Source organism: Protomyctophum parallelum (assembly GCF_964188405.1).
Source record: "Protomyctophum parallelum genome assembly, chromosome: 13".
NCBI lineage: Eukaryota > Metazoa > Chordata > Actinopteri > Myctophiformes > Myctophidae > Protomyctophum > Protomyctophum parallelum.
In genome coordinates this window covers 23453449-23478586 of record NC_139708.1, presented here as the reverse complement: position 1 = coordinate 23478586, position 25138 = coordinate 23453449, and the positions used below count along the sequence as shown (strand labels likewise).

The 25138-nt window shown below is 43.3% G+C and overlaps 1 protein-coding gene across 1 annotated transcript; it reads left to right on the top strand.

Annotated features, from left to right (window-relative positions):
- The first annotated feature begins 65 nt into the window (after positions 1-65).
- On the top strand, positions 66-25138 carry map3k3 (mitogen-activated protein kinase kinase kinase 3). The gene is made up of 17 exons (XM_083779328.1): positions 66-1603; positions 5139-5226; positions 5925-6061; positions 6769-6809; positions 7472-7571; positions 8169-8282; positions 8919-9042; positions 10973-11106; positions 11902-11975; positions 12493-12560; positions 12846-12941; positions 14932-15096; positions 15731-15879; positions 18091-18222; positions 18919-19048; positions 19250-19427; positions 21896-25138. The coding sequence occupies exons 2-17, from the start codon at positions 5223-5225 to the stop codon at positions 22122-22124; spliced, it is 1875 nt and encodes a 624-aa protein (XP_083635454.1). The 5' UTR covers positions 66-1603; positions 5139-5222; the 3' UTR covers positions 22125-25138.

Genomic DNA, 25138 nt, shown 5'->3' with positions numbered 1-25138 from the left:
CAGTGGTCTGGGATGAAAACAGCAGCAGTGAGTGAGTTGGATGCAATGCATTTCATACGTACACACGGAGCTCCGGGTTTGAACGCCATATAAATACTGTGCGCGCTACGCGGAGACAGAGGTCGACAGAGGAACAAACAGACGCTACTTTAGTTAGCCTGCTACTGTAATCACAATATTAGCATTTTTCCAGATCTTTACTACTTTTTTTGTTTGACCATTGCCACAAACAACATGGCATTCTTTACCCGGGAAGCATAGCTAGCTTGGAATATACTTTTCATGTTTTGTAACTTGTCTTCTTGGACGCATAAAAGGGGATTCCGGTGGCGAGCTTTTTTCTCTCTCTATATTTTCTGTCAGGAAGTTTGACGTATTAAAGTTTATTTTCGCTTTGTTTTGGTGGGAAAGACCCTGGACTGTCTGTCGTGGACGTCTCATCACGTTTAAACAAAATGTGTGAATTTAATATTCTCTGCAACAGCTAACGGCGTTTTTCACATTTTTTCGATGACTGGCTTCCTCGCGAATGCTGCAGGGTTCTCTCAAGTTTGATGCGTGCAGAGCAGCAAAGGTCTGTTTTTCAGTCGATGGAAGTGACCAAACTTTGTTTTACATTGTACCAGGATTCCCGCCACCGTGCATTTGGTGTATTGTGGGAATATTATTACTCTTTTATGTCAGCTACACTGTTTCGACCAACCAGTCTGACCGCCTGCAACAATGTCGCGTCCTGAAGCACTTTTCCACTGAGGTTTGTTGTTGTAGGGCATTATTGGCCTATCCGAACACAGTGAACACTTAAATAACTCAGGGCTACGTTGGAATCGCATCGAGGTGACTGGACCATGTCATTATTCATCTGCAAGCACAATTAACTATACATAACGTTAGTAGTGTAGTGGAAAAAGTGACAGTCCTATTGAGGGGAAATCTGCAAAGTTAGCAGGAAGAGAGGCATCAAAATCACGGAAATCGCCTGGTCATTTTCCTTTGGTGTATGCCTACAGTTACAAATGGATTTCATAAAGGCAATACGGTTATTGTTGCACCTTTTGTGAGCATTGCGGAAAAACCCAAAAATTCACTGACCATGAATCCGTGTTCACCGTCGCCAGTTCGGGCTGTAGGCCTCATCAGTTGACATGCAATGGGACTCTCGCAAAATGTTTTCTAAAGTTCTGTTGTGGTCTTTGAACAGACCGTTCTTTAGGCTGTACGTTTTCAGAAGCCCGTTGTAGAATTCTTCGGCTGTCATATTTTCTCCCTTTTTAAACGCAAAGCCAACACCGAGGATCTTATGTGACATTCTGGTTTCAGCTTGTGTGTTACATTCACATCATTTGCTACCAACTTACGTCGGAAAGGCGCTCCCCCTGCAAGCGCCCCCACACCTGGGGGGCGACCCCCCACTATGCCATCCGCACACATCTCAGTGTGGTCGGCCTGATGACTACTGTCACTAAAGCACAGCACAGAAATCGCGATGCTTCACAGGGACTAGCGGTCAGTTGGACCATATCTACGACCAAGCTACTGTGGTGAAAGAAGTTGCTGCAGACGGAGAGGCGAGCACTCTCATCCCTGAGAGCTAGAGCAACAGGTAATGATGTGCACCTGTCAGTCTGACCAGCATCACATGTATGAAAGCGGCCTTGTTTGCTTTGTATTTGCTCTGTTTGTCATATGTAACCCATAACGTACCATCATTACACTTATTATTCAATATACTCAATAAGTCAATATACAACATGACTCCTTTTATATTAAAAATGCAAATGCACAGTCTTTAGAGGCCAAGGATGTTTCTTTTGTTTGTTTTTTTCCTCCTCAAGACAAAGACTTTACAGATATAATAGCCTACTAATACTAGCATGTAGATCTCGTTGTTGTTGTTGTTGTTGTAGCCTATGGCTGGAATAATGCAAACTGCAAACCAATGTGTGGCTTCCCTTTCTTATGAAGGGAACTATGCAAACTAAATTCACCCCCTTCTTTTTTACCTTGTAAACCTGTGATGTGACAATAAAGTTGAATCTAATTTGGTTTACATCTGTCACTGACAAATTATGTTTGAGTTGGGTTCAGACTCAGTGCTGCCTATTGCGCTTAATAGCGGCTTATTACTAAAATACTTGTTACAGTGGGTGATATGAACATGTTTAATGATCATCACCCAGGATGAAGCAAAACAGAAGGTAAAAGGCATCAAATATTCTGAAATCCATGGCATTTTCTCCACCTTCAAGACAAGACTGTAGATAATATCACATCATACAGTTCCGCAGTTTTGCTCTATTAAGAGGAGAAGTAAAATGCTATTACACCAGAGTATCCTGTACTCTATTGTGGTCTAACAACAGTGTAGGAGGTCTCCCAGATCCAGAGAAAGGCGGGAGCCTTAAAACACAGAACATCAGCTGAAGGGCCTGACAGGGGTATTTCTTTGGTTGTTGCAAGGCACTGTCTCCAGATGCAACACCACGAGTCTATAGACAGAGCAAGGACTGTGGCTGGGAAAAACAGCCTCAGACTAAACACCTCTTAAGCAGACGGAGAGGAGTGGGGGGGAGAGGAGGAGGAAAATCCATGTAAATCCTGCTAGTCCTGGAAATGTGATACAAGGAAAATAAAGCGGGCACAGCTGACTGGACTGGCAGTGGACTCTCTCTCTCTCGCTCTCCGTCTGTCTCTCTGCTGAATTCCCCACATTCCATTTTGGAGGTTAATTAAAATCAGGAGAGCTGGGGAGAGAACAGAGTGACCAACAGATTGACAGAGAGGCTAGTCACTTCTGGTCACCTGAACATTGCCAGATCGCTTCACCTCCATGTTAAACTCATGGTAGAGTATTTGCTGTCGGGTAAAGGCTTGGTATTTCCTGGAGTTTGCATTCCTCATAGAATTAATGCTAGGCAGAGGAAAGAACCATGCATGATGTATGGGGGCTTGAAGACCAAATGGTTTTGGTGTCGGGGAAGGAAAGGTGAGCACAGCGACTATAGCGAGGCAGCTTGAAAGTGCCAGCGCTCCATTGACCACAGACGGACATGCTCAGCATTCCTGTGGGTGATTATTACCCAGAAATCCAGAGTCACTGACTTGCCTCAGGTGCCGGAGATAGACATTTCATATACAGTCAGCAATAGAGTCTCTTGTTTTCTATCCTCGACAAAACGTCGAACACTGAAATACATCACCTCAACCAGTCAACTATACTTCCTTTTCTGTATGTATCATCCAGGCATTTTGTTTTTCTCTTGCATATCTTCTATTTTGTGTGTGTGTGTGTGTGTGTGTGTGTGTGTGTGTGTGTGTGTGTGTGTGTGTGTGTGTGTGCGCGTGTGATCCTCCATCCGTCTGTGTACCGGCCGTTGGCCCGATCTCCTGGAGGCCAGAGAAGAACCTCTGACCCAAAGTTTTCACATCAGCCCATTATAGCGCCACCAGGAGAGTTCTTTCCAAACCCATTTTTGGATTACTCCTACACTTCACGCAAATCGGTACACGTTATCTCTATAGTCAATATCATCAAGACGGACCTGTTAGAGTTTTCATATTTCATCCTGTGCTCCGAGGAGTACATTTTTCTAATTTCTGAATTTTAATTTGAGCTCTAATTCTCCATACTCACTCGACCTAACAATGTTTATGTAGAATGGTCATAGTTGCTGCAAAAGGTTAGATATGTCTGTCTGTGAGGTGATTATTGTGGTTCTGGCTTCCTCTGGTTTTTATCCATAACCTGTGGTTGTCCATTTGGATCAATGATAGGAACTTATTGATCTGGGAGTAGTGAGATGTTGTGTAGGGCAGGAATAGTGAATATACTAATCTTATCTGGAGTGACATAGTTTACTAATACTACCTCACAAAGATATGACTCACTGTGGCTCGTGCTCAAGCAAAACATTGAACTGCTGGCCTGACACCCCACACACACATACACGCGTTACGTCCTAACCTCCTTGTAGCAATATTTGTTCTTGTTGAAGTTTCTTCTTTCGTTTGTTATTGTCAAATAATTGAAGAGATAGTGATTAGCTGGCTGCTTATTGTCCTTGCACAAATCTATAATATGAAAATATGTTACATCTGTTTTACAATACTACATTAAACCCATTGTCTAATTGTTAAACAATTCATGTTTGAAGTCTTTAAAGTTAAGAAGACTGAGGTCTTTCCAAAATAACTTTTGTAGTCTGTGTTCAATTATAGCTGTTCCTCAGTTTATTGTTACCGATTTGGGACCACACTGCACTAAAGAAAATGGCTACATTTATCACGTTGTCACCTTGGATTGACCACTTTTTTATTGAGGGACATGCCAAATCATCATGAAATGTGTATCTGGCTCCGACCTCAAATGATCCCTATGAAAATAAAATTGCCCTCTTAACATTAACAGTGGAGTTATGACACAGTTGAGTAAGTGTTTTACAGCACATGATATTTGAGAAGGCTTGCAGATATTTAAAATGGAAAAGTATTCCCAGTAAGAACTTTCTCTCCATATGGATTGGGCCCTGCTCAGTGCCAATGCAGCTTGAGTTTCAGACCTTTCCAATTGTCTTCCTCATGGACAAAACACGCTTCCACATTCTCACGTGTGGTGCACAGTTTCTGTCTTTTATATTTGAGTTTCCCACTCGACAAGACTATCGCAGAAAAGCCCTTTAGTCTGATTCAACTTTTTTATATGCCCCCCCCATAGGGGAAAATGACCTGATCTGTAGAGGAACGCTATGATTTTTCTACAGCATCTCATTAAAATACCCCATCATGCAAAAACGAATCACATACCATTTAGCTTGATTACAACATGGAGACATGTTAATTACCAGGCTCTTCAAACCTTGTTATCCCTATGATTCCCTTTCCTCTGCTGGTCTCTGCTGTAATATCGTTATCCTGTTCTGTGGGGTAGCATCGTGGGTTACGGTCCACTCCCTGCATATCAATTTCTGACCGTATAGCGGGTCTGAATGTCATTCCTAAAAAACAGAAATGATACCCTAATTTCTGGAACTTTCTCCCCTTTCCTTAAGCCTAAACTGCAAAAACATGGGTGCTAATTTAGCTCTGAGTGTGTACAAATGGACCTGTGTGTACCAAACAAATGACGTTGGTGTTTACAGCTGCAGGTCCTGGATGGAAGGTGGCGCTGCCGATACCAGTCTCTGAAGATTGGCACATAGACAACAAACGAACACGTCGCCAAAATGAGTGAGTCTGTCTATGTTGTGATGCTACACAGACTAGTAGTACATGATTTTCTTCCATGTGTGCCAAAATAATAACAGGCACTTGCACGCACACACACACACAAAAACAAACACACATACACGCACGCACGCGTGCAAGCACATTTCCACACAGTTTCCAAGCACTAAGCGCTGTCCCTCAGGCCATAGAGGCCGTGTTAGCCGTTGCTCCAGACACTGCAGGCGGCGGGTGAAGGATTGGTTTTCAGTGTTATGGAGATGGGGGTCTGGTTCTCTCTCGCCGCTGCCCCTGGGCTGTATGATGTCTGTCCAAGCTACACAAAGGGAGAATATTTTCCCTTCGTGATCTAACGCAGCCAAGGCAGCGCTCGCTCCAAGATCAAACATGGGAATAGGAATATCAAAAAGCATGGCAGTCGTCTCTTTACGCCCCGTCACAGGATACTCTCCCAATATGGTTTTAGTTAAGGGTGACTTACTAATTGTCTTCACACACCTTTCCAGTGCAGGGCTAAGCAGTCATTGCTGCATTCTCTCTCACTCTCACTTTCACTCTCACTCTCTCTCTCACACACACACACACACACACACACACACACACACACACAGACACACACACACACGCACGCTGTATATGGCATGAATCCACCAATCCCTGCTCTAACTGTGTATTCCTTTCCAACCCATTATCCTGTCCAGATGAGAGACAGGCTCTCCACTCTATAATGAAAGACCTGGTGGCCCTCCAGATGACACGGCGCCAGCCTGTGCCATCTTATGACACTGGCAAGCCTAAGCCACTGCCAGGCGCCCACACTGCCCAGGCTAACCGACAGGTATGGGATCTCTGCATGGGCTGATGCTGGATAAAAAGAAAAGTATAATTAAGCACCTACAGTATAAGCCAGCCTGCATAATTATGCTTTCTTCAGGCTAGGTCAGTGTAAGATTAACCAGACAAATTGCATTGTCTGGTGTAAAATTCACCAGTTCAATTAAAATAATGTCCTTTGAAATCTCTGTGAGCTTTAGTACAGTCAATTCTGGGAACTGGAACATGGCCGGTTGGACCTTGGCTTGCCCGCTCAACTTGTCAAAGTATCCTTGAGCAAGACGCTTAAACGTCTAACAGCTACCCCACATGCGATCGCCAAAGCCATCTGAATAGCCATCTGCTGGCTAATTTCCCCTGCCCCGGGGACCAGAAAATACTCTGTTCTGTCTTTCCCATGTTCTTGAAGTGCTTGCGGTGCAAAAGTAATGACCAGCGGCGGGTTCATCCACGCTGTAGGCAGTAGGACAGAGAACCAGTAGTCTGTTCTCAGTACAATCTCTTACACAAAGTTACATCACTCTGAGTAATACCAGGTCGAGAGGCCAGAATCCCACACCACCGCAGCCATTACGTTTTGTCCTGGCTTATAAACAACACTTAACTGGGAAGTCGTGGCCTTACATGGTGATGAAAGATATCTCCCTTTATTTGTGACCCTTTCATGACCTCTGATGCCACCGTCCTGGACCCGCTCTGCTGTCTATTTAGGACGACGTCAGGATCAAGTTTGAGTTCTCGGGAGAGAGGAGGTGAGACAACCGGTCTGCTTGTCTGATCATGTGTATTGTGTTGTTAATGTTGATGTATATTGTGTACTAGCTTAGTTAAATTAACATCAATATCTTTTACTGTGGATGTATATTTCCATATGCAAATAATTGAGTTGTGGAGTTATGATTTAGGATACACAGTACACACACACATACACACGCATGCTTGTTCAGACATGCCGAACTTGTCCAGTGGCACGTCTTAGTTCATGGGAATGAGTCAATGCCAACACACACTCCAGCACTTAATTCAAGACTGGTATGTGAGCTGCAGACTGGAAAAGGGAAAGGACTGTGGTTAGGCTGCGGCTGCCAGGACAAACCACAGCTATGCAAGGTGTATACTTACACTGTAAAATCCTCAGCGCTCATTTAACCGAGAGTGTACAAAATTGGTCCATTCGGTTACATTTGTACACACTCTTAGGACGTTACTTCGTAGAGGTGTGTGTGTGTGTGTGTGTGTGTGTGTGTGTGTGTGTGTGTGTGTGTGTGTGCGCTCGTGTTTGCTAGCATATGTGTCAATGTGTGCACGTAGTAGAAAAGAAATTATAAACCAGGCATGACGGTAAATCTCTTGTGGTTTCAATGGCAGCTGGTTTATCTTGGCCATGTGTCTGTCCAAATGCCTGCTTATGCAGAATCCTGATGTTCGGCCGCCCGGTGATCTTTGAGGAAATCCAGCAGAAAATCAAGACGGTCTTCGGCCAGCTGCTAGACCTGCACTACATGAACAATGAGGTGCCGTTTTGATTCCAAACTCTCTCCTCTCCTCTAATCCCGCTGCTCCTATACACAACAATGAGTCTATATACAATATCAATGTTATATCGATATAGAGACTGGATATCATCTGGGATGTGGCATATCGTGATATCACGAGGAGAAAAACTCTGCCGAAGCAGACAACCCGCAACACTCCATGTTAGAGAAAAAACCCTTCTAGTTATTTAAAGGCTCGATGATACATCAGAAAGGGAAGAAAATGCCAGCACTCAATGCATGTCCTTTTCACAAAAAAAGGAAGTGATGTGAAAAGGACATTTTCTTCCCTTTCTGATATATCGTAATATCATCACATGACAAAAGTGATTACTTAAGTCTTAAAGAGCCACTTTTGCAACCAGAGCTTATTTTAATGTTTAGGACACAAGAAACACTTTACTGGGATTTTTATGTGTGTAATATGCTTTTTATTTTATTTATATTTTGTTCATATTGTCCAGCCCTCGTCCATACATACATAGTCAAAGTAGCTGACGTGTGTGTGTGTGTGTGTGTGTGTGTGTGTGTGTGTGTGTGTGTGTGTGTGTGTGTGTGTGTGTGTGTCTTGTTCAGTTGTCCATTCCTCTGCGAAATCAGGACGACCTGGACAAAGCCATCGACCTACTGGACCGCAGCTCCAACATGAAGAGCATCAAGATTCTGCTTCTAACGCAGGAACACCGCAACGTGAGACCCCCCCCCCACACACACACACACACACACACACAGACTCACCGTAGAACACTTCAATGCAGCAATCACACGTGAACATACACACTCTGACATGTATGCATGCATGCACATACAAAAATATATATGAGCATACAGTAATGGAGTATGTGTGTATCCCCATTAATGAGCAACAACATTCATTTGAATTTGTTTTAGGCTTCAGCTGATCAGCACTTGATCAGCTGGTCATTTTGTAGACTTGTGTGTGTTGTTCTCTTGTTGTATTGGGTAGTACTGAGTGCAGTGTCTGGTTCTTGTGTAAGTTCTGTCGTGACTATACACTAATGTTTGTATTGTGCTTTTATGGTGTTGTCATGCAGTGGCTAATGACGTTTTCATCTTGGGGGATTAATATAGTTTATCAACACCTAAAATCCAGAAAAGTCATGAAACAATTTCCCTTCCTTAGAAGTACGAAGATAGTTCAGAACATCTTTGCAGCAGGACATCAAATGCAACAGCCTATTCGCTCACAGCAGTGCATGTATAATCCGCCTGTTCTCCACTCTCTCTCTCTCTCCATCTCTCTCTCTCTCTCTCTCTCTCTCTCTCTCTCTTTCTGTCATTCTCTCCATCTCTCTCCATCTCCAGGCCTCTCCCTCCTCCTCCCACCACACAGTGTGTAAGCAGGTGAGGATAAAGGCCTCTCAGTCGACGGGGGACGTCAGTACAGCGTACCAGACCTCGGAGCCCAGGGGGCGCCACCTGTCCTCTAGTGAGTGTGAGCAGCGGGTGTGGTGGGGTGGGGGGGGGGTTCACACCTCCTGCTGTCCTGGCTTGAACGTCCTCTTTCTGTCTTTGACAAGTTGGCTCACACACACATTGAAAAAAGGAAGTATAGCGCCATCGTGTTCAGGCTTTAAAAAAAAAACAGACGGCTCACTGCTATGTTGATATTGGGTCGCTGTTATGTCATATTGTCCACCCCGCTTCGGCCTATTGCTCTATCTTTGTTTCCATTGCTCTCTCTCTCTCTCTCTCTCTCTCTCTCTCTCTCTCTCTCTCTCCCTCTCTCTGGCTTCCCCTCTTAGCAGTGGGTCCTCTTCCCTTTCCTGTCCGCCATCGCTGGCTGTTCTACAATGCCTGCTGACCACCAGCAGGCCTGGTTCACAAAATATTGGTTGTTTTGAGTGGTGTGGGGAGGAGGGTCTGCAGGAGGTTGATGTGATTAGGTTCTCCACGAGCCGAGCAGTGGGGGGGAGGGGGGGGGCGCGGGGAGACCGTTGCTCCCTTTGAGCAGAATGGCACCTGCAACAATCATAAATATTCATTTATATTCACTTTTTCATAGATAATAAAAGGAGAGATGTTTTTTTTTTACTTTTGCTTTGTTCTTTTTTAGGGTTCTGAATATCACTACAGTTATTATTGTCTCCACTGATGTGTTTGTCTTGTTTATTATCATATATCAGCCCGGGCTATTCGGATCACGATATCTAACCCTAACCCGAAACATCATTTCCTTGATGCATGTAACATTAACGAGCTTCCAACACGCACCCCTCTGCATTGTTCTAAGCTGAAAGTGACTGGAGCCGTTGAATATGATGGAAGACATGATTTAATGATTACTGTGATTTATTGTATGCTCACATTTCATATCACAAACCATAAGAATTCCCTTAAGTTTCACCTGCAAAAACAAAATTGAAAAAAATCTATCTATAAATGCACCAAGTCTCTGTACGTGCAACGTAGTGTGTAAGTCTGTAATCCACGTAACAGAACCGTTCGGAAAAAAGACAACCACAAGGTTTGTGCAACATTTCATGGCTCACGGCATTGAAGCTCTAAAATGCGCTGGACTTCAACACAATCCCAACTGGACAGTAGGACAAAGACGTTTTAATGAAAAACAGTGGATTAAGAACCTCAACACGGATTTTCCTGGAGGCTTAAACATGCCTAAAATCAGATCTTGAACACAACAAAACTTAAACTCAGGATTAAACTGGAGAAATCTAAAAATGATTGGATCAGACTTCCTTCGGATACATGGCGAATGCATTTATTCCTTGCATTGTGCCTACACATGTTGCGACGTGCGGTCGCAACATGTGTAGTCGCAACATGTGTAGGCACAGTGCACTGAAGTTTTTTAATTCCCCACCGACTTCAAATTTGACACACGCGTTCCACACCACCACAGGGAGTGCGGTGCCCGGTTGTCCAGAACCAGCACAAAAGCCCGGGCTCCGGACATCTCCATATATGGAGCTGGCCTGTTCTGACATAACAATGAGGTTCTGACATTCTGGCGCTGCACTGCGGCGACATGGGCATAAGGGCTACGCTTGCATGCGGGCCCTTTGTCTAAGACAAATTTCTTCCTCGGGAGACAAATAATAAAGAACCTTGACATCTGCATATACTCCATATTTGGGCATGCCTGACAAATAATAACGGGGTGCGTCATTCATTTCCAACTTGCATCGTTCCAAGTAGGCCAGTGCCCAAAACGGGGCAACGCTCTAGTATTACAAATTCCAGAGTCATATCGCAGCTTAGCCTATATACCCCATATCGCAATTTAGTTTGAATTCATCACATTTCACTTTGCTCCTCCCGTCGCTCCTTTGAATTGTTTGTATGTAACTTCTTTTGGATGTGTTCCCATAATGTGTCTTCTCCTGTCCAATGGTCAGGCTCTCAGAACACAGGGCGCAGCTCCCCGCCCCCGGGCTACGTGCCCGAGCGTCAGCAGAGGATCGCTCGCCAGGGCTCGTATACCAGCATCAACAGCGAGGGCGAGTTCATCCCCGAGACCAGTGATCAGTGTGTGAGTCACAGCACCGCACACACATTTCATTTTGACCTGAGATCAGATTAAAAAAATGTCTTCTACATCCTGACAGTTTTCTGAAAAAGCTATGTTTCTATGTCAGTCAAAAATAGCAGACCTACAAGCTCGTAGCGCGCCACTCGGTGGCGCGCTATGAGCTTGTAGATCTGCTATTTTTCAATAGCTAAAGCATATCATAATGCTAACACGAAAAAGGGGTTCCCGTCTAGAATGGGTTAAAGGGAAAATCCCAGTTTTATGGGTTCATGATCTTGAAATACTTCAATTACGTTTTGTGGAGACATAAAACAAGCCTCTCTAAAGCCGCACGTCAAGGGAGCTAAGCCGCTATCTGGACCTGCTCCATTAGGCATGAATAATGATTAACGGGACCGTTACCATCGGAATGAAGAAATGTGGATTCTGTTTCAGGGTGGATTTCTTTCCTATTTTAACCCATTTTGTGCGGGAACCCCTTTTGGTGTTAGCACTATGTTATGCTTTAGCTATTGAAAAATAGCAGATCTACAAACTCATAGCGCGCTACCGAGTGGCGCGCTACGAGCTTGTAGGTCTGCTATTTTTGAAAAATCGACGTACTGACATAGAAACATAGCTTTCAGAAAACTGTCAGGATGTAGAAGACATTTTTAGAGTCTGATCTCAGGTCAGAATGGGTTAATGATATTCAAATATTTTATTTATATAATCTTTACTTAATTTTATGTATACGAAATAGTAACATGTAAACACTACAACGAAAACACACATAATGCTGTCCTCTCTCCGTAGGTACTTGATCCCTGGAGCAGCACGGAGAACTCTGTCTCTGGAAGCTGTCAGTCTCTGGACAGCAGCTCCGATAGGTGAGGAAAAGAAAGACAGGCCTGCACACACCGTCAAAATCCCAGAGTTTTCGTTTAACTCTGGGAGTAAACAGACCTGTACACTCAAGAGTTATGGGTCCATTTGCTTCCATCTGTACACCCCTGAGAGTTAAATTTGACTGTGTGTGTGTGTGTGTGTGTGTGTGTGTGTGTGTGTGAGAGGGAGGGTGACTGATTTAAGCAGTCACACCTGGCCTGAGTCAAACTAGAACTGGACTCAGAGCTGGGTGTGGCTGCGCACCTGTTGTGCATGGACTTGATCAAGGCACAACAGGTTAAATCAGTCACCTTCCCTCTCATAGTGTGCAATGATTTTTATAACTCACATTGATACGTTGACAGATACAGCTAGTGTTCCAAGTACAGCTACATTATATATTAAACATTTCTAGTAGTGCCACCCACATTTTACACATTAATCGTGTGTAATCATGAGAAGTTTGTGCTTGTAGTGTTCCACTGGGTTCCAATTATTATGCGTCTCTGTCCCTTGCAGCCCCTCCATGAGGAAGTCTCGTATGCACAGAGCAAAGAGCTACCCTGATAACCGGCAGGAGGTCTCAGGTGGGTGTTGCCCGACTGACTGGCCTCTCTCTGCCCAGATTCATGGCATCTCTTCCTAAAAATAGCTCCTGGCAACGGTGCCACTAGCCAGCACTTAAAACAGCCTCCAACCATTTCACGTCTTCTAGTAACAGTGCCACAAGTGTTGTCCTGAGCAGCAAAGCCGGTCTTAACTGCAGAAGCTCACGTGGACTGGATAGTGTGTGCAAAACGAGCTAAACTGTGAATTGAATTATTGCATTCTTCTGCTAACCTTTGGCCTCTGGCCATGTGTTTTGTTTCCAGACCGGGAGAATCACATGTACGACAGGGTGATGGGGAAAGGAGGGACCTATCCCCGGAGGTACCACGTTTCCTTACATCACAAGGACCACAGTGAAGGTAAGCTTACGCCTCTCATCTATCCCAGTCTCACATTTATGTTGAGTCTGTTTTTGAATTACTCCAGGACCATACACTTTGAGCAGATCTATGGTGAACTGCCACCAATAACAACACGTCGCAGAGCGATCTTTGCTGGTCACTGCTACCGCTCCAAGGATCAAGTAATAGCAGATATCCTGCTATGGCGGCTCCCCCAATCGTCCAGAGGAACCAGGCCTCATACATAATCCTGACACAATCTCCAGGGACACAGGACTGACATTCCAAGAACTGGGAGCAGCAATGGCTGACAGGACCCGAAGGAAAGACGTGGCATCTAAGATCTCAATAGTCTTAAGGATAATGATGATACACTTCAACTCAATTAAACTCAGTGCAGATATGTGTTATCTGTCCACCTACTTCCATAGAAACGATTACTAAACTGGCATCTGAATTTTCATGCATGGGAAAGACATCAGCTATAGAAATTGTGGGTGAAAGCTCACATTCTATGGCTGTGACGCTCGTGCATTAGTGTCATATATATATATATGGACCATCAAGTCTGGAAAAAACATTGATTGGTATATGGAAAAACAGAAGGGCAGATCTTCCTCTGATTGAGAACTCAGACTGTCGGCATGTGTCGACAACTACATGGAGAGATAAGTTATTGCAGGGTTGCAGTGTATAAACCCCTCATTACATAGACAGATGCACATTTGAGAGTTCATGGGGTGTAACAGAGATGTGGAAAAGATGATATGGTCATATGAGTCACCCTTCACCATATTCTCCAAATGTAGAATGCTCAACTTCTTCAATGAGGAGGTCCAGTGGCTCTGTTATGCTTTCAGGGGCATTTTCTCACATCATTTTGGTTCACTTAGAGTTTTTGGAGACAGAAGGATCATTGAGTATTAACACGATGTGAATCATATGCTATAACCATCGCAGTCTCCAGATCTAAATCCAACTGAACATCCATGACAGTGTTTTAGACAGTGCTCTCTCCACCAACATCATCCAAAACACCAAATGAGGGAATTTCTTTTGTTAGTTAGTGCATCCCTCCGTTAGAGTACCAGAGACTTGCACAATTTATGCCAAAGTGCACTCACTGAAGTTGTTCTGGCAGCTCGTGGTATGGTAGCCCAACAACGTAGTAAAAGACACTTGGGGGCCCTATTTTTCGCCCCATATTTCCTAAACTTTCCTAAGCAAAATAGTCGAGACAATATTCTCAGGTGGTGTTGTTATGCTTTCTATGGGGAGAATTACAATAGCACTCGGTCAGTGGTATGGTAGTTCTGCCAAGGGAATGAGTGACGGTAAAATATAAATGTTAAATATAAGCAACCCTATCATTTCTTCCTCACAAGCCATAGACTGTACCCATTTTGGACGGGAACCCCTTTTGGTGTTGTTAGCATTATGTTATGCTTTAGCTATTGAAAAATAGCAGATCTACAATCTCATAGCGCGCCACTCGGTGGCGAGCTTGTAGGTCTGCTATTTTTGAAAAAACGAAGATCTACTGACATAGAAACATAGCTTTTTCAGAAAACTGTCAGGATGTAGAAGACATTTTTTTAATCTGATCTCAGGTCAAAATGGGTTAAATCCTCTTAGCGGACCGTGTATTGAACTGTACTTGCCTGTGCTTTTGTTCTGTAAACTGTTAACCCATTTTGGGAACCCCTTTTGGTTTTAGCATTATGTTATGCTTTAGCTATTGAAAAATAGCAGATCTATAGCACGCCACTCGGTGGCGCGCTATAGATCTGCTATTTTTTACGAGCTTGTAGGTCTGCTATTTTTGAAGAATCGTGAAAAGTGACATGAAAGTGTTTGAGAACGACTGACATAGAAAAACTGCTTTTTCAAGAAAACAGTCAGGATTTAGAAGACATTTGCAGAATCGTTTCCAGGTCAAAATGGGTTAAAGTAAATTAATTAAAGTATTCAATCAATCAATCAATCAAACAAACCTTCCGTCCCCCAGGCCGGCGGACGTTCCCGCGGATACGCCGCCCCCAGGGCAACCTGTTCACGTTGGTGCCGTCGCGGCGCTCGCTCAACGGCAGCGAGGAGAGCCTGCAGGGCAGTCGGCAGTTAGTCGACGCCCAGGGCAGGCTCCGCCCTCAGGAGCGCCCTGTTGCTCATAAATGTAAGTGTGGAACTTAAATTTACAATTTAGGCATTTAGCAGACGCTCTTGATCCAGAGCGACTTACATTTAAGCAAAAACAAAAGCATGGGATACATTTAAGCAAAAACAAAAAGCATGGCATACATCACATATATCAAAAGTAGTTAACATGAATCATGTATAAACTAAGAACGTAACAGTGGAGTATCTATGTCAACTATACATACTATATTATATATTATACAATATACATGTGTACTATAAAGTGCTATGACTACATAAAATGCAATTCTAGTGCTGTCTACGTAACGAGCTATAAGTCTGTCTAAAATAACAATGCTAACCGAAGTCTACTATCTAAGTCTACATAAAGGGCTAGGCTAGGGCAAGTGCTACGGGCCATGGTGGAATCTGAAGAGGTGGGTTTTCAGACTACGGCGGAAGATTAAGAGTGAGGCTGCAGTTCTGACTGTGATGGGAAGTGCATTCCATAGTTTTGGAGCCAGAAGGGAGAAGAGTTTGGGACGTAAATTGTAGTTGGACTCCTCATGCATAGAAGGAAGTATGTATGAGGTCAGTCCGTTGCTCGATCTCCCCGGGGTTACAGTATTACTACAGTATTTTGTATTGACATGACTGTAAATCTTCCAAAGCACCCAGTGCTCCAGTGACGTGGCGGAGGGGCAAGCTCCTGGGCCAGGGAGCGTTTGGGAGGGTCTATCTGTGTTACGATGTGGACACTGGGAGGGAGCTGGCTGCCAAGCAGGTCCACTTTGATCCTGACAGCCCTGAGACCAGTAAGGTGAGATGCTCCTTTAACCTAACAGTTCTCTGAAACAGCCCTGAGACCAGTAAGGTGAGATGCTCTTTTAACCTTTAACAGTTCTCTGAAAAACCGTTGTTTCTATATCTTCCCAAAATATTTTCATGTATTTTGAGGAGGACCCCGGGGACCCCCATCTTCAAATATTTTGTTCCAGGAACCCCCGAGAAGCACAGATTTGAGTTTGAGTTAATAATGTTTGCAACAAAAAAAAAGAAATATATATAATACAGGAAGATTCTTTTAAATCTAAAATGACACGGATGCTTTCCTGATTGTAATGGGTTAAAACTATGGTCAGAGTTTAAAAAAATACATAATTTTTTTTTACTGTGTGTACAGATGTCTGGTTTCCATCACATCCTCCCTGATGTCTACCATTGCTTCTCCTTCTTTCAGTTCTATTTTCTGACCGTCTACTGTAGTAGTGGCAGTAGATTTAACTGACTGTTTGAATGCCTAACATGTTACCCCTAACGGTATACACAGCTCATTCTCTGCCCTGAGATCAGCTACAGGACAGGTCTTGTTATTAAATGTCTTCATTTACAAAGTTCATGACATCGCGAGAACGCACTCCTCTCCAATTTTGTTTAATTAAGTCCCCCTGCAGATATTAAAGCCGGTCTGCACAGGGTAACCTATTCACGGCAAAGTGTGGGCCCAGCATTCTTGTTGCACATTTCATATTCGGCCTGCATTCATTACGCATATAGCTGCTAAATCATGGCCTGTAATCGCTCCCTGCTTATTTTGAGAGTGTAGCGCCGCACACACACACGTCCTAAGAGTCACGGTCCCTTTGTTTCCAGTATGTTGACGATGGTTGACCAGAGATGCTGAGCCAGTGCCACGTCTCTGCTGGAACAATGCCAGGGATCTGAGGTCATGATACGTTCTGCACGTTAATCTGTCATGGTTGGTTTATCCGCCCTGGCCGTTGTACTGTAGTGCAGGTATTCGGCGTGTCTGACACTGAACACTGGTCTGTTAAATGCACCTCTGCGGTGTTCAAGTGACCCCATTTCAAGATGCAGCAATGAATCTCCCAGGAAAGAAATCCACTGGAGAGGTGGAATGTATTGAAGACGCCGACCCTTCCCCCTCTGCTCTCACACACACACACACATAACCACCCCTCTGTTTTAATGTCCTTTCCTGTCTGCCATGGAGAAAACATGTACTGTCACTTCCTGTATCTGAGTGGAGTGTTTGTGGGGGTTGATGAGCGAGGGGGGGGGGGGGGGGGGTCGGCATTGCCTTGGCCTCCTGTCACCCCTTAAAGCCCCCCCCACTCCTCCTCTCTAACCACTAGCCTGCAGCGGATGTGTATCAGTTGTTGTGTTTTCTACGTCGTATTTTGTTGGCTTTTGTGTCGGCTGTTGGGAATACTGTGTGCCTCGACTTTCCCTTCACTCTATTTTATTTCTTTGTGTGTGTCTCTGTTTTTCTATCGATCTGTCTTATCTCTTTTACTATCTGCCTCCCTTTCTGTCTTTTCCTTTGTCTGTCTGTACGTCTCTCTCTCTGTCTGTCCCCAGTGATGTGACCTTTGTGTTCACATTCCCGAAAATAAACAGTAAACACCGGAACCTCTTTTGAGGAATTGAACTGCATTGGCCTCCTTTTTCTCGGCTTTGGGTTCTACTCATATGCCGGCAAGTTTGCCCCAGAATTGTCGCCCTGCTGTCTTCCATTCGTCACTGTCCGTTCGTTGTATTCATAAGATATTCACTCCTAAAATGGTTAAATCCCCATTTTTACCAAAATTATAGTTTTCAGTTAGTCAATCGATGTAACCCTGTATACTTTGTTGAGCGGAGTCCCCCAGGGCTCTATACCTGGTACGCTCCTTTTTTCCCTCTACACTAAATGTATTTGCCGAACATAGCCAATCTACAAGTGGTGTCCATTTTTGTGAGGAGAGCAGTGGAATCTCCTCTTTGATTTTGACATTCCAAAACTGCTGATGTGTGATTTGGCATTCGTGAAACGAAATGAAATAAGACAAATATTTGGGGGTGATGCTTGTCTTTATCCATTCTCTGCCCATGTTGTTTACGATACGAATGATGTGGTTTAAGCCTGTTTTATACTTTCTCATACGACGGTATATTAATTAAGCATTAATTAATGCTTTCTTCCTCCCATTGACTTGTTGTTGTTATTGTTGTTGTTGTTTTTCTTTAGGAGGTAAGTGCTTTGGAGTGTGAGATCCAGTTGCTGAAGAATCTACATCATGAGCGTATTGTCCAATACTATGGCTGCCTGAGGGACCTCGGTGAGAAGACCCTTACCATTTTCATGGAGTACATGCCAGGGGTGAGTCCCAGTAATATTCACACATAGAGGCTTAGTGGTGATGTATACTTAGTCGCGCTCGGTGTCGCCCAACCAAAAATAGCAGATCTGCAATCTTGCCAGTGGGCAAGTGAGTACAAATCAGGCTTTGGTCTTTGGTCTCACAGTTAGGGCTGGATGTTACAAGGCAATTCCCTGCTAACAAGGTTTGTTATTGACATTAATTCTGAGGCAGCACTGTCTTCTCATTTATGGAAATGCATGAGGGTATCGGCCTGGGGTCCAGGCACTAAGGCACATAAGCGGCCTGGCAGTGCATCGCGGGTTCCAGTCCCGTTCCCGAGTCTGACGAGCTTTGCTGCATGTCTCTCTCCTTCTCTCTCCCCCTTCCTTCCTGTCTATCTACACCGTAATCTATAAATAAAGGCAGAAAAGTCCCCCAAAATATCTTAATAAATATATATTAATAAGTAGTGGGCATGCACAACTGTGAAAGCAGAAAACAAGTGATAGTGTGACACAATAAAGTCTGCTGACTTGCTGTGCTTGTGTTTGCGACCAAACGTTCACAACTGGAAGTGAATTGTAGTAACCACTTGCAGACCATGGCACTGGTATCAACAGACACATTTACATTCAAAGGGTCTGCATGCATGACTGCATGCCCTGCTGTCTTTAAGGGTCTGGAATGTAAACCACGCACTTCCTTCCTCCCAGGGTTCAGTCAAAGACCAGCTGAAGGCCTACGGGGCTCTGACGGAGAATGTGACCCGGAAGTACACCAGACAGATCCTGGAGGGAATGTCCTATCTGCACAGTAACATGATCGTTCACAGGGACATCAAAGGTACTAACTTCTTTCTGTTCAGTGGTGGAAAAAGCACTCACTTTTTTTTACTTGTATATAAAAGTATTGTATCATGCAATGTAGAAATAGGCCTACTAAATATATAGTGTTGCAAGTAAAAGTCCGGAATTCGAAAATTAGTGTGGAAGAAGGTGGTTATAGAATAATATTCAATGTATTCTCCTACGGGTTTGTCTTCAGGGGCCAACATCCTGCGGGATTCTGCAGGCAACGTGAAGCTGGGCGACTTTGGTGCCAGCAAGAGGCTGCAGACCATCTGCATGTCTGGCACCGGCATCCGCTCTGTGACCGGCACCCCCTACTGGATGAGTCCGGAGGTGATCAGTGGAGAGGGCTATGGCAGAAAGGCTGACGTCTGGTAAGCACTGTTGATTTTTGGCAGTAACATTTGATTTTAGTTTTAGACATACCGTAGTCATACTTTTGAATAAAGTTTTTTTTTTTTTATTGTCGTGTTTTAGTCACCTGGAATGTTTTAGTGTTAGTCTAGTTTTAGTCGACTAAATGTCATGCGGTTTTAGACTAAATCTACAGTTGTTTTCTTGGGCTGCGATGTGCTTGTAGTGTAAAACCAAGGGTAAAATGACTTATACTGGATCTCTTGTCCACTAGTTCCTTCCTAACATTTTAGTCTAAATTGTCAATATATTTAGTCTTAGTTTTAGTCATCATCGCTTAGTTTTCATTTAGTTTCCATTTAGTTTTCGTCAGTGAAAAAGGGTAGTCGACAAACATTTTTCATCATAGTTTTAGTCAACAAAATCAACACTGCTGGTAAGATCAATCAAGGAAAATGCTGAAAGGAATGGACGTGAGTCACGTGACACCGGATGCGCATCGGTGACAAACCTCGCACCGGAAGTTCGATGAAATTCATAGCAGTGGATGGAGCCGACTGGCCCAACTGACCAGCTCATCAACAAACACTATTTATGAACAATTCCGACCTTTCCGTCATATAATCGGTTTAGGACTATAAAAGAAGACATATCAGAGGTTGTTTTCTAATCACTTGCTTTTCGATGTGTGCAGTACATCATTTTATTGAGGCATCAATCAACAACGGCAGGTAACGTTTCTGTCTTGGAGGTATTGTGATATGTGGATATCAGGAAACGATGGATAGCCTTTTTGCTCTTTAGATACCTCTATACATTTACAGTGTACACATCGAAAAGCAACACAGCAGACAATAATGTGTTATATGTCTTTTATTTTCCAGAAGCGATTATTTTACAATGCTCTCAATTATTCCGAAATATGTTTGTTCAACTTCATATGCTTGTCCACTCGGCTCCATTTTTCTTTCTTTTTTTAAGATATTTCTTTGCGGCTTACGCCTTTTATTGATTTTTGAAGGGACAGACAGTAGGCTGACAGGAAACGGGAGAGAGATGGGGGGATGACATGCAGTAAAGGCCGTGTCGGGTCCGGGAGTCGAACCCGCGGCACACTGCGACTGGATTACCAGTCCGGTGCCCAGACCGTTACGCTACGGCCTGGGCCCACTCGGCTCCATTGACTCCAATGTATTCCATCAGTGTTTCGGCTGCAGTTTGCCACCCAGTGAATGAATGAGGGTAGAGAAAATGACGTCGGTGACATTTCCTTTGGTTTGTTCCTAGGGTAAGATGAGGAAACAGATCAGTCTGTTTAAGGGGCTAGAAGGTGAATTATATTGTATTTACAGATGTTAAGGCATTTGTTCACTGACGACAAAATAAAAAGAGAGTTGTTCGGTTGCCTTACCCACTACCCAGAGTTGTACCCTTGACGCCCTTATAAGGAGGTTTATTCTTTGGATGAACTTGCTGCTGCTGCTGCTGCAGTAGTAGTAGTGATTCTTGGCATGAGGAGTTGAATGTCAAGGAAGTGAAAATTGTGTCAGAGGCAGTTTTCTTAAAGAGAAAAATGTTATATAATCAGGGAAGTTGCTACATTTAATCCTAGCATCCCTATTCTGGCCATGTCATAATAAGCAAACATTTGGCAAAAATAGACAAACATTTGGCAGAAATACATAAAAGAATGTTTTTAAATGGTTTCCATCACGTTGGAGCGTGTTGTGAGCTTGTCGATCATATCAGCTGTTTGTGGTGAAAATATTTAGTGTACAGGGGAAAGAGGAGAGGGCCAAGGATAGACCCCGGAGGACCCTGGTCAACAAAGTATGTAGGGTTTAACTGGGAGGAATTCATCACTCTCCCACACACAGGCCTTGACAGTGGTATGAATCCACCTGATGCCAGAGCAGTCCCTGGTGCAATATGATTGGCTGGTGACGCATCAGACGAGGGATGTGATTGGCTGAAGGACAGGCTGTGAGCTTGTAACAGAGGTCGTAATATTCCCAGTCTCCATTGGGGTCATGCCAGTAGCACCAGCAGTCATATATATCAATCAATCAATCTTTATGTCAGACCCAGGGAGATCCATATCACAATTAAACAATACAATATAACAGGAAATAAATATAAAAAAAATAAATGCACATATCCCACACTGTTCAGTTTCTGACATACAAACATTTGCACCAATGGTTCCACAATGTAGTTGAGAACCTGACCGAACATGCTACGTTTGCTTGGGCATACAGCTTCCGCCGCTGTCTAAAGTTCTAGATGGTATTAGATGGTTCTAGCTGAACTAAATGAACAACAAATACATCATACAAATATCTTGTGCGTATTCATATTAAACATTGAAGTTTTCAATAAAACTTGTATGTGGTATTTAATTTGGTCAATAACATCACCCAGTCCTTAAAATATTTTTAATGGGAGACAAATAGAAATGTCCTATCATGTGTATCTTTGTGTTACCAAGGAGCCTCGGCTGTACTGTGGTGGAGATGCTGACCGAGAAGCCACCCTGGGCCGAATATGAGGCCATGGCGGCCATATTTAAGATAGCCACACAGCCCACCAACCCCCTGCTGCCCTCGCACATCTCCGACCACACGCGTGACTTCGTTCGGCGCATCTTCGTGGAGGCCAAGCACAGACCCGGCGCAGAGGAGCTTCTTCGACATTCCTTCTCCCAGATCCTGTGTTGAGACTTGCCTATACTTGTCTCTGAACACGTGCCTCGGTCGTGGTTCACATGTAGCCTCCCTCAGCAGCCTGTGTAGCTCTACAGCAGAACGCCAGGATCACCAGAGCATGGAACTGACCTTCCACAGCTCTCAAACACTGCCATGGCAGACAGATGGTTTCATTTCTGACTGCACTGTTGTTCGCACCAGAGCCATTATTGGTGTTGACAATCACAGTCCGTGTGCTGCCTTGACAACCTTACCAGTGCATGTTCTTATTATATTCACCACCAGGGGGAAGCAAAACACCAAGGTTATCTCTCCATTGACTGGTCTGATGATCTCCGTACACTGCAATGTTTTAAAGAACAATGCACTCCGATAACTACATGCAAGTCAGAGGTATGTACCGAATATGTCCCGGAAACATGATAAAGATCCACTTCTCTGTTTACATTCTCTCACTATGATGTTAAGAGAAAGGCCTGAAATGTGCTGAAGTGTTTGACAGGAAACGTAGCCGTTCAAGCTTCTATAGCTGAGCTGTCTCAAACCCAAGACACGTAACCTTAATCCCCAGGGCAATGCCCTCCATGCTGAATGGTCTCTGGTGCACTATATGTTAAACCCATTTTGGGCAGGAACCCCTTTTGGTGTTTTAAACATTATGTTATAATACGAGCTTGTAGGTCTGCTATTTTTGAAAAATCGTTAAAATGCTCCTCAAATCTTTCCAAAAATTGTCATGATTTAGAAAACTTTTTTTTTTTTTTTCGACGTCAGGCCTGAATGGGTTTAATGAGAATGGACTTTGCTTTCTCCTCCTTATCCCCGATACTGCTAAGATCCGTCTTCAAGTTCCCCTTTTGACAGAGATCATTTTAAAGATCTTTTTTTAAGACTTCCCGTAATCTCACGCTGCCTTCCCAATAATGTGTCCTTGTCGTCCTGTACCTGTACCTGCCTACTGGCTACTGTACCTTCATTCGCCGTCTGACAGGTGTTCATTTTAGAATGTGCCAAAGAATGGCGGATACAGGGTTTTAGATTCTGCATTTGCTTCGGTGATATCCGCTGACAAAGCAAATGGTGTTTTGTTACAGCAATATACCTATGCCTGATTAATATTTGGGCGCATGCCACACTGAAATGAGCAGATCTACAAGCTCACAAAACTTTGCGTTGTGATCTTGTAGATCGGGTGTTGTTTTGGTGCACGATACGGGCACGCAACTAAGTATAACTCTTGGCGATACTACCCAATAGGCCTTGATTTGACAGTGATTGACCGACCGTTGCGTTTGCCTGAAAGCACACTGTTGATGTGCAGCTGGGCCAAACATCCCTGACTGGGATCCCTTTGTTCAAGGGCCTATTTAAGTCAGATGCACTTTTATTGTAAAATGAATGTTGTTGGGCTTTTGTTCCCCTTACCAAAGTGTTTTGTTTTTACTTTTAAATGTGAAAGTTGTTTCACTTTTATTTATATCCCTGTGTTCATCCAATTTGATGTTATATGCAAATATATATATGTATAAATATATTTTTTATATATAGACAATTTCTTTCGGGAAATTTTAAAAGTAATAAATTGAAAGCAGCTGGTTTTGCAAAGATTTCATAATTGGGGTTATAATTGAAAACTGGGTGGAAAATGGACTCTGGCAGTCTAGTTCATGCTCCAGTGCAAGAAACATTCCTAGAAATATTAATTACAATTATTTGAAATATAACGTATCCACTGGCAACATAGGCCTGCACTGTAAAATCCTTTACACTGAAGCTTTTGCTGTGTAGTTGTCTACAGATACAGGTCTAGTGGGCACCTAAACCATGTTGGCGCCATTGGCAGTTTTCTTTCAAAAATGAATACATCTATGCTTTGGAAAATGGTCTGGAATCATGTAAAGTATACACAATTTGAACGTACACGGTACATCGTTATCAGACCTAAATCTACCCTTCAACTTGTTTGTCCCGAAAATGACACTCACAGGTTTTGTAGCAATTTGTGGCAAAATAAATATTGGGCCTTAAATGTAATAATATGCTCAGTCTGGCTCAGTCTGACAGGTGTTTTTTAGAATGTGCCGAAGAATGGTGGATACAGGGTTTTAGATTTTGCTTCAGTGATATCTGCTGACATGCAAAAATTGAAATATTGGGCCTTAAATGTAAAATATGCGTAAAATAAATGTAGATTAAATAAAATATAAAATATTTAAACACAATGGTGCCCAGTGTTCTCAGGGGCCCACTGTTCTAGTTACCTGTGTCTAGATCGTTGGGTTACACTTTGAAACTTATATAAACCTGTATTGAGAACATTACTTGTGCTGAAAGTTAAACTTGCATAAGTGACAACTGGGAAAGTTAAAATAATGACTTGAGTGCATGTTAAATCCTGTATGGGCCATACTTATAGCATTTACCTTTTAGGTCTCAGTGTTTCTGTGACTGGATGAGGTTAGTGTTTGTGTGCGTGCGCTGCGAGCCACACATGTTCAGCACTGTAGCAAGTAGCCTACTAGCAGTCAGAGTTCACTGTTCCACCCAATAAGACGACTTTGTTTAGCCCAGGGTTCACACTTCGAGTATTGAATGTATGGTCTAATCAGCACTAAGCTAAAAGGCTCTGCTAATACTTGCCTAATTTTGTTAAGAAGTGGCTGGATAATCAGTTGTTGTCCGTGACCATGTATAAATTAGGCTTAACTCTTATCTATGAAGTTTTACCTGGCTGCTGAATGCTAAAAGGCAGCTGAAATAAGTTCTGTATTGCAATTATATCAGTTAATATTTTAAAGGATAAAGAAAGATACAAAGAAAGAACCCTGGGGTAAGCAAATGAATATGAGCTAGTTCTTTAGAGATTTTATATATGTAAATGATTGTGTACCACGACAGGACTTGCAGTGCAAAGTCCAGTGTATCAAATTTATTTTACAATAAGAAAAGAGTAGTCCTATGTTTAATGACAGCGGTTTTATATATCATGCCTTCCCTCAAAAACAAATAAATTGTTTTGTTTTGTC

What these genes read in the sequence shown, in the direction of transcription:
- map3k3 (XM_083779328.1), top strand. An exon ending in CTGGACAGCAGCTCCGATAG is followed by an intron (nt 11,976 to 12,492) that starts GTGAGGAAAAGA and finishes TGTCCCTTGCAG; the next exon opens with CCCCTCCATGAGGAAGTCTC. An exon ending in TCACAAGGACCACAGTGAAG is followed by an intron (nt 12,942 to 14,931) that starts GTAAGCTTACGC and finishes TCCGTCCCCCAG; the next exon opens with GCCGGCGGACGTTCCCGCGG.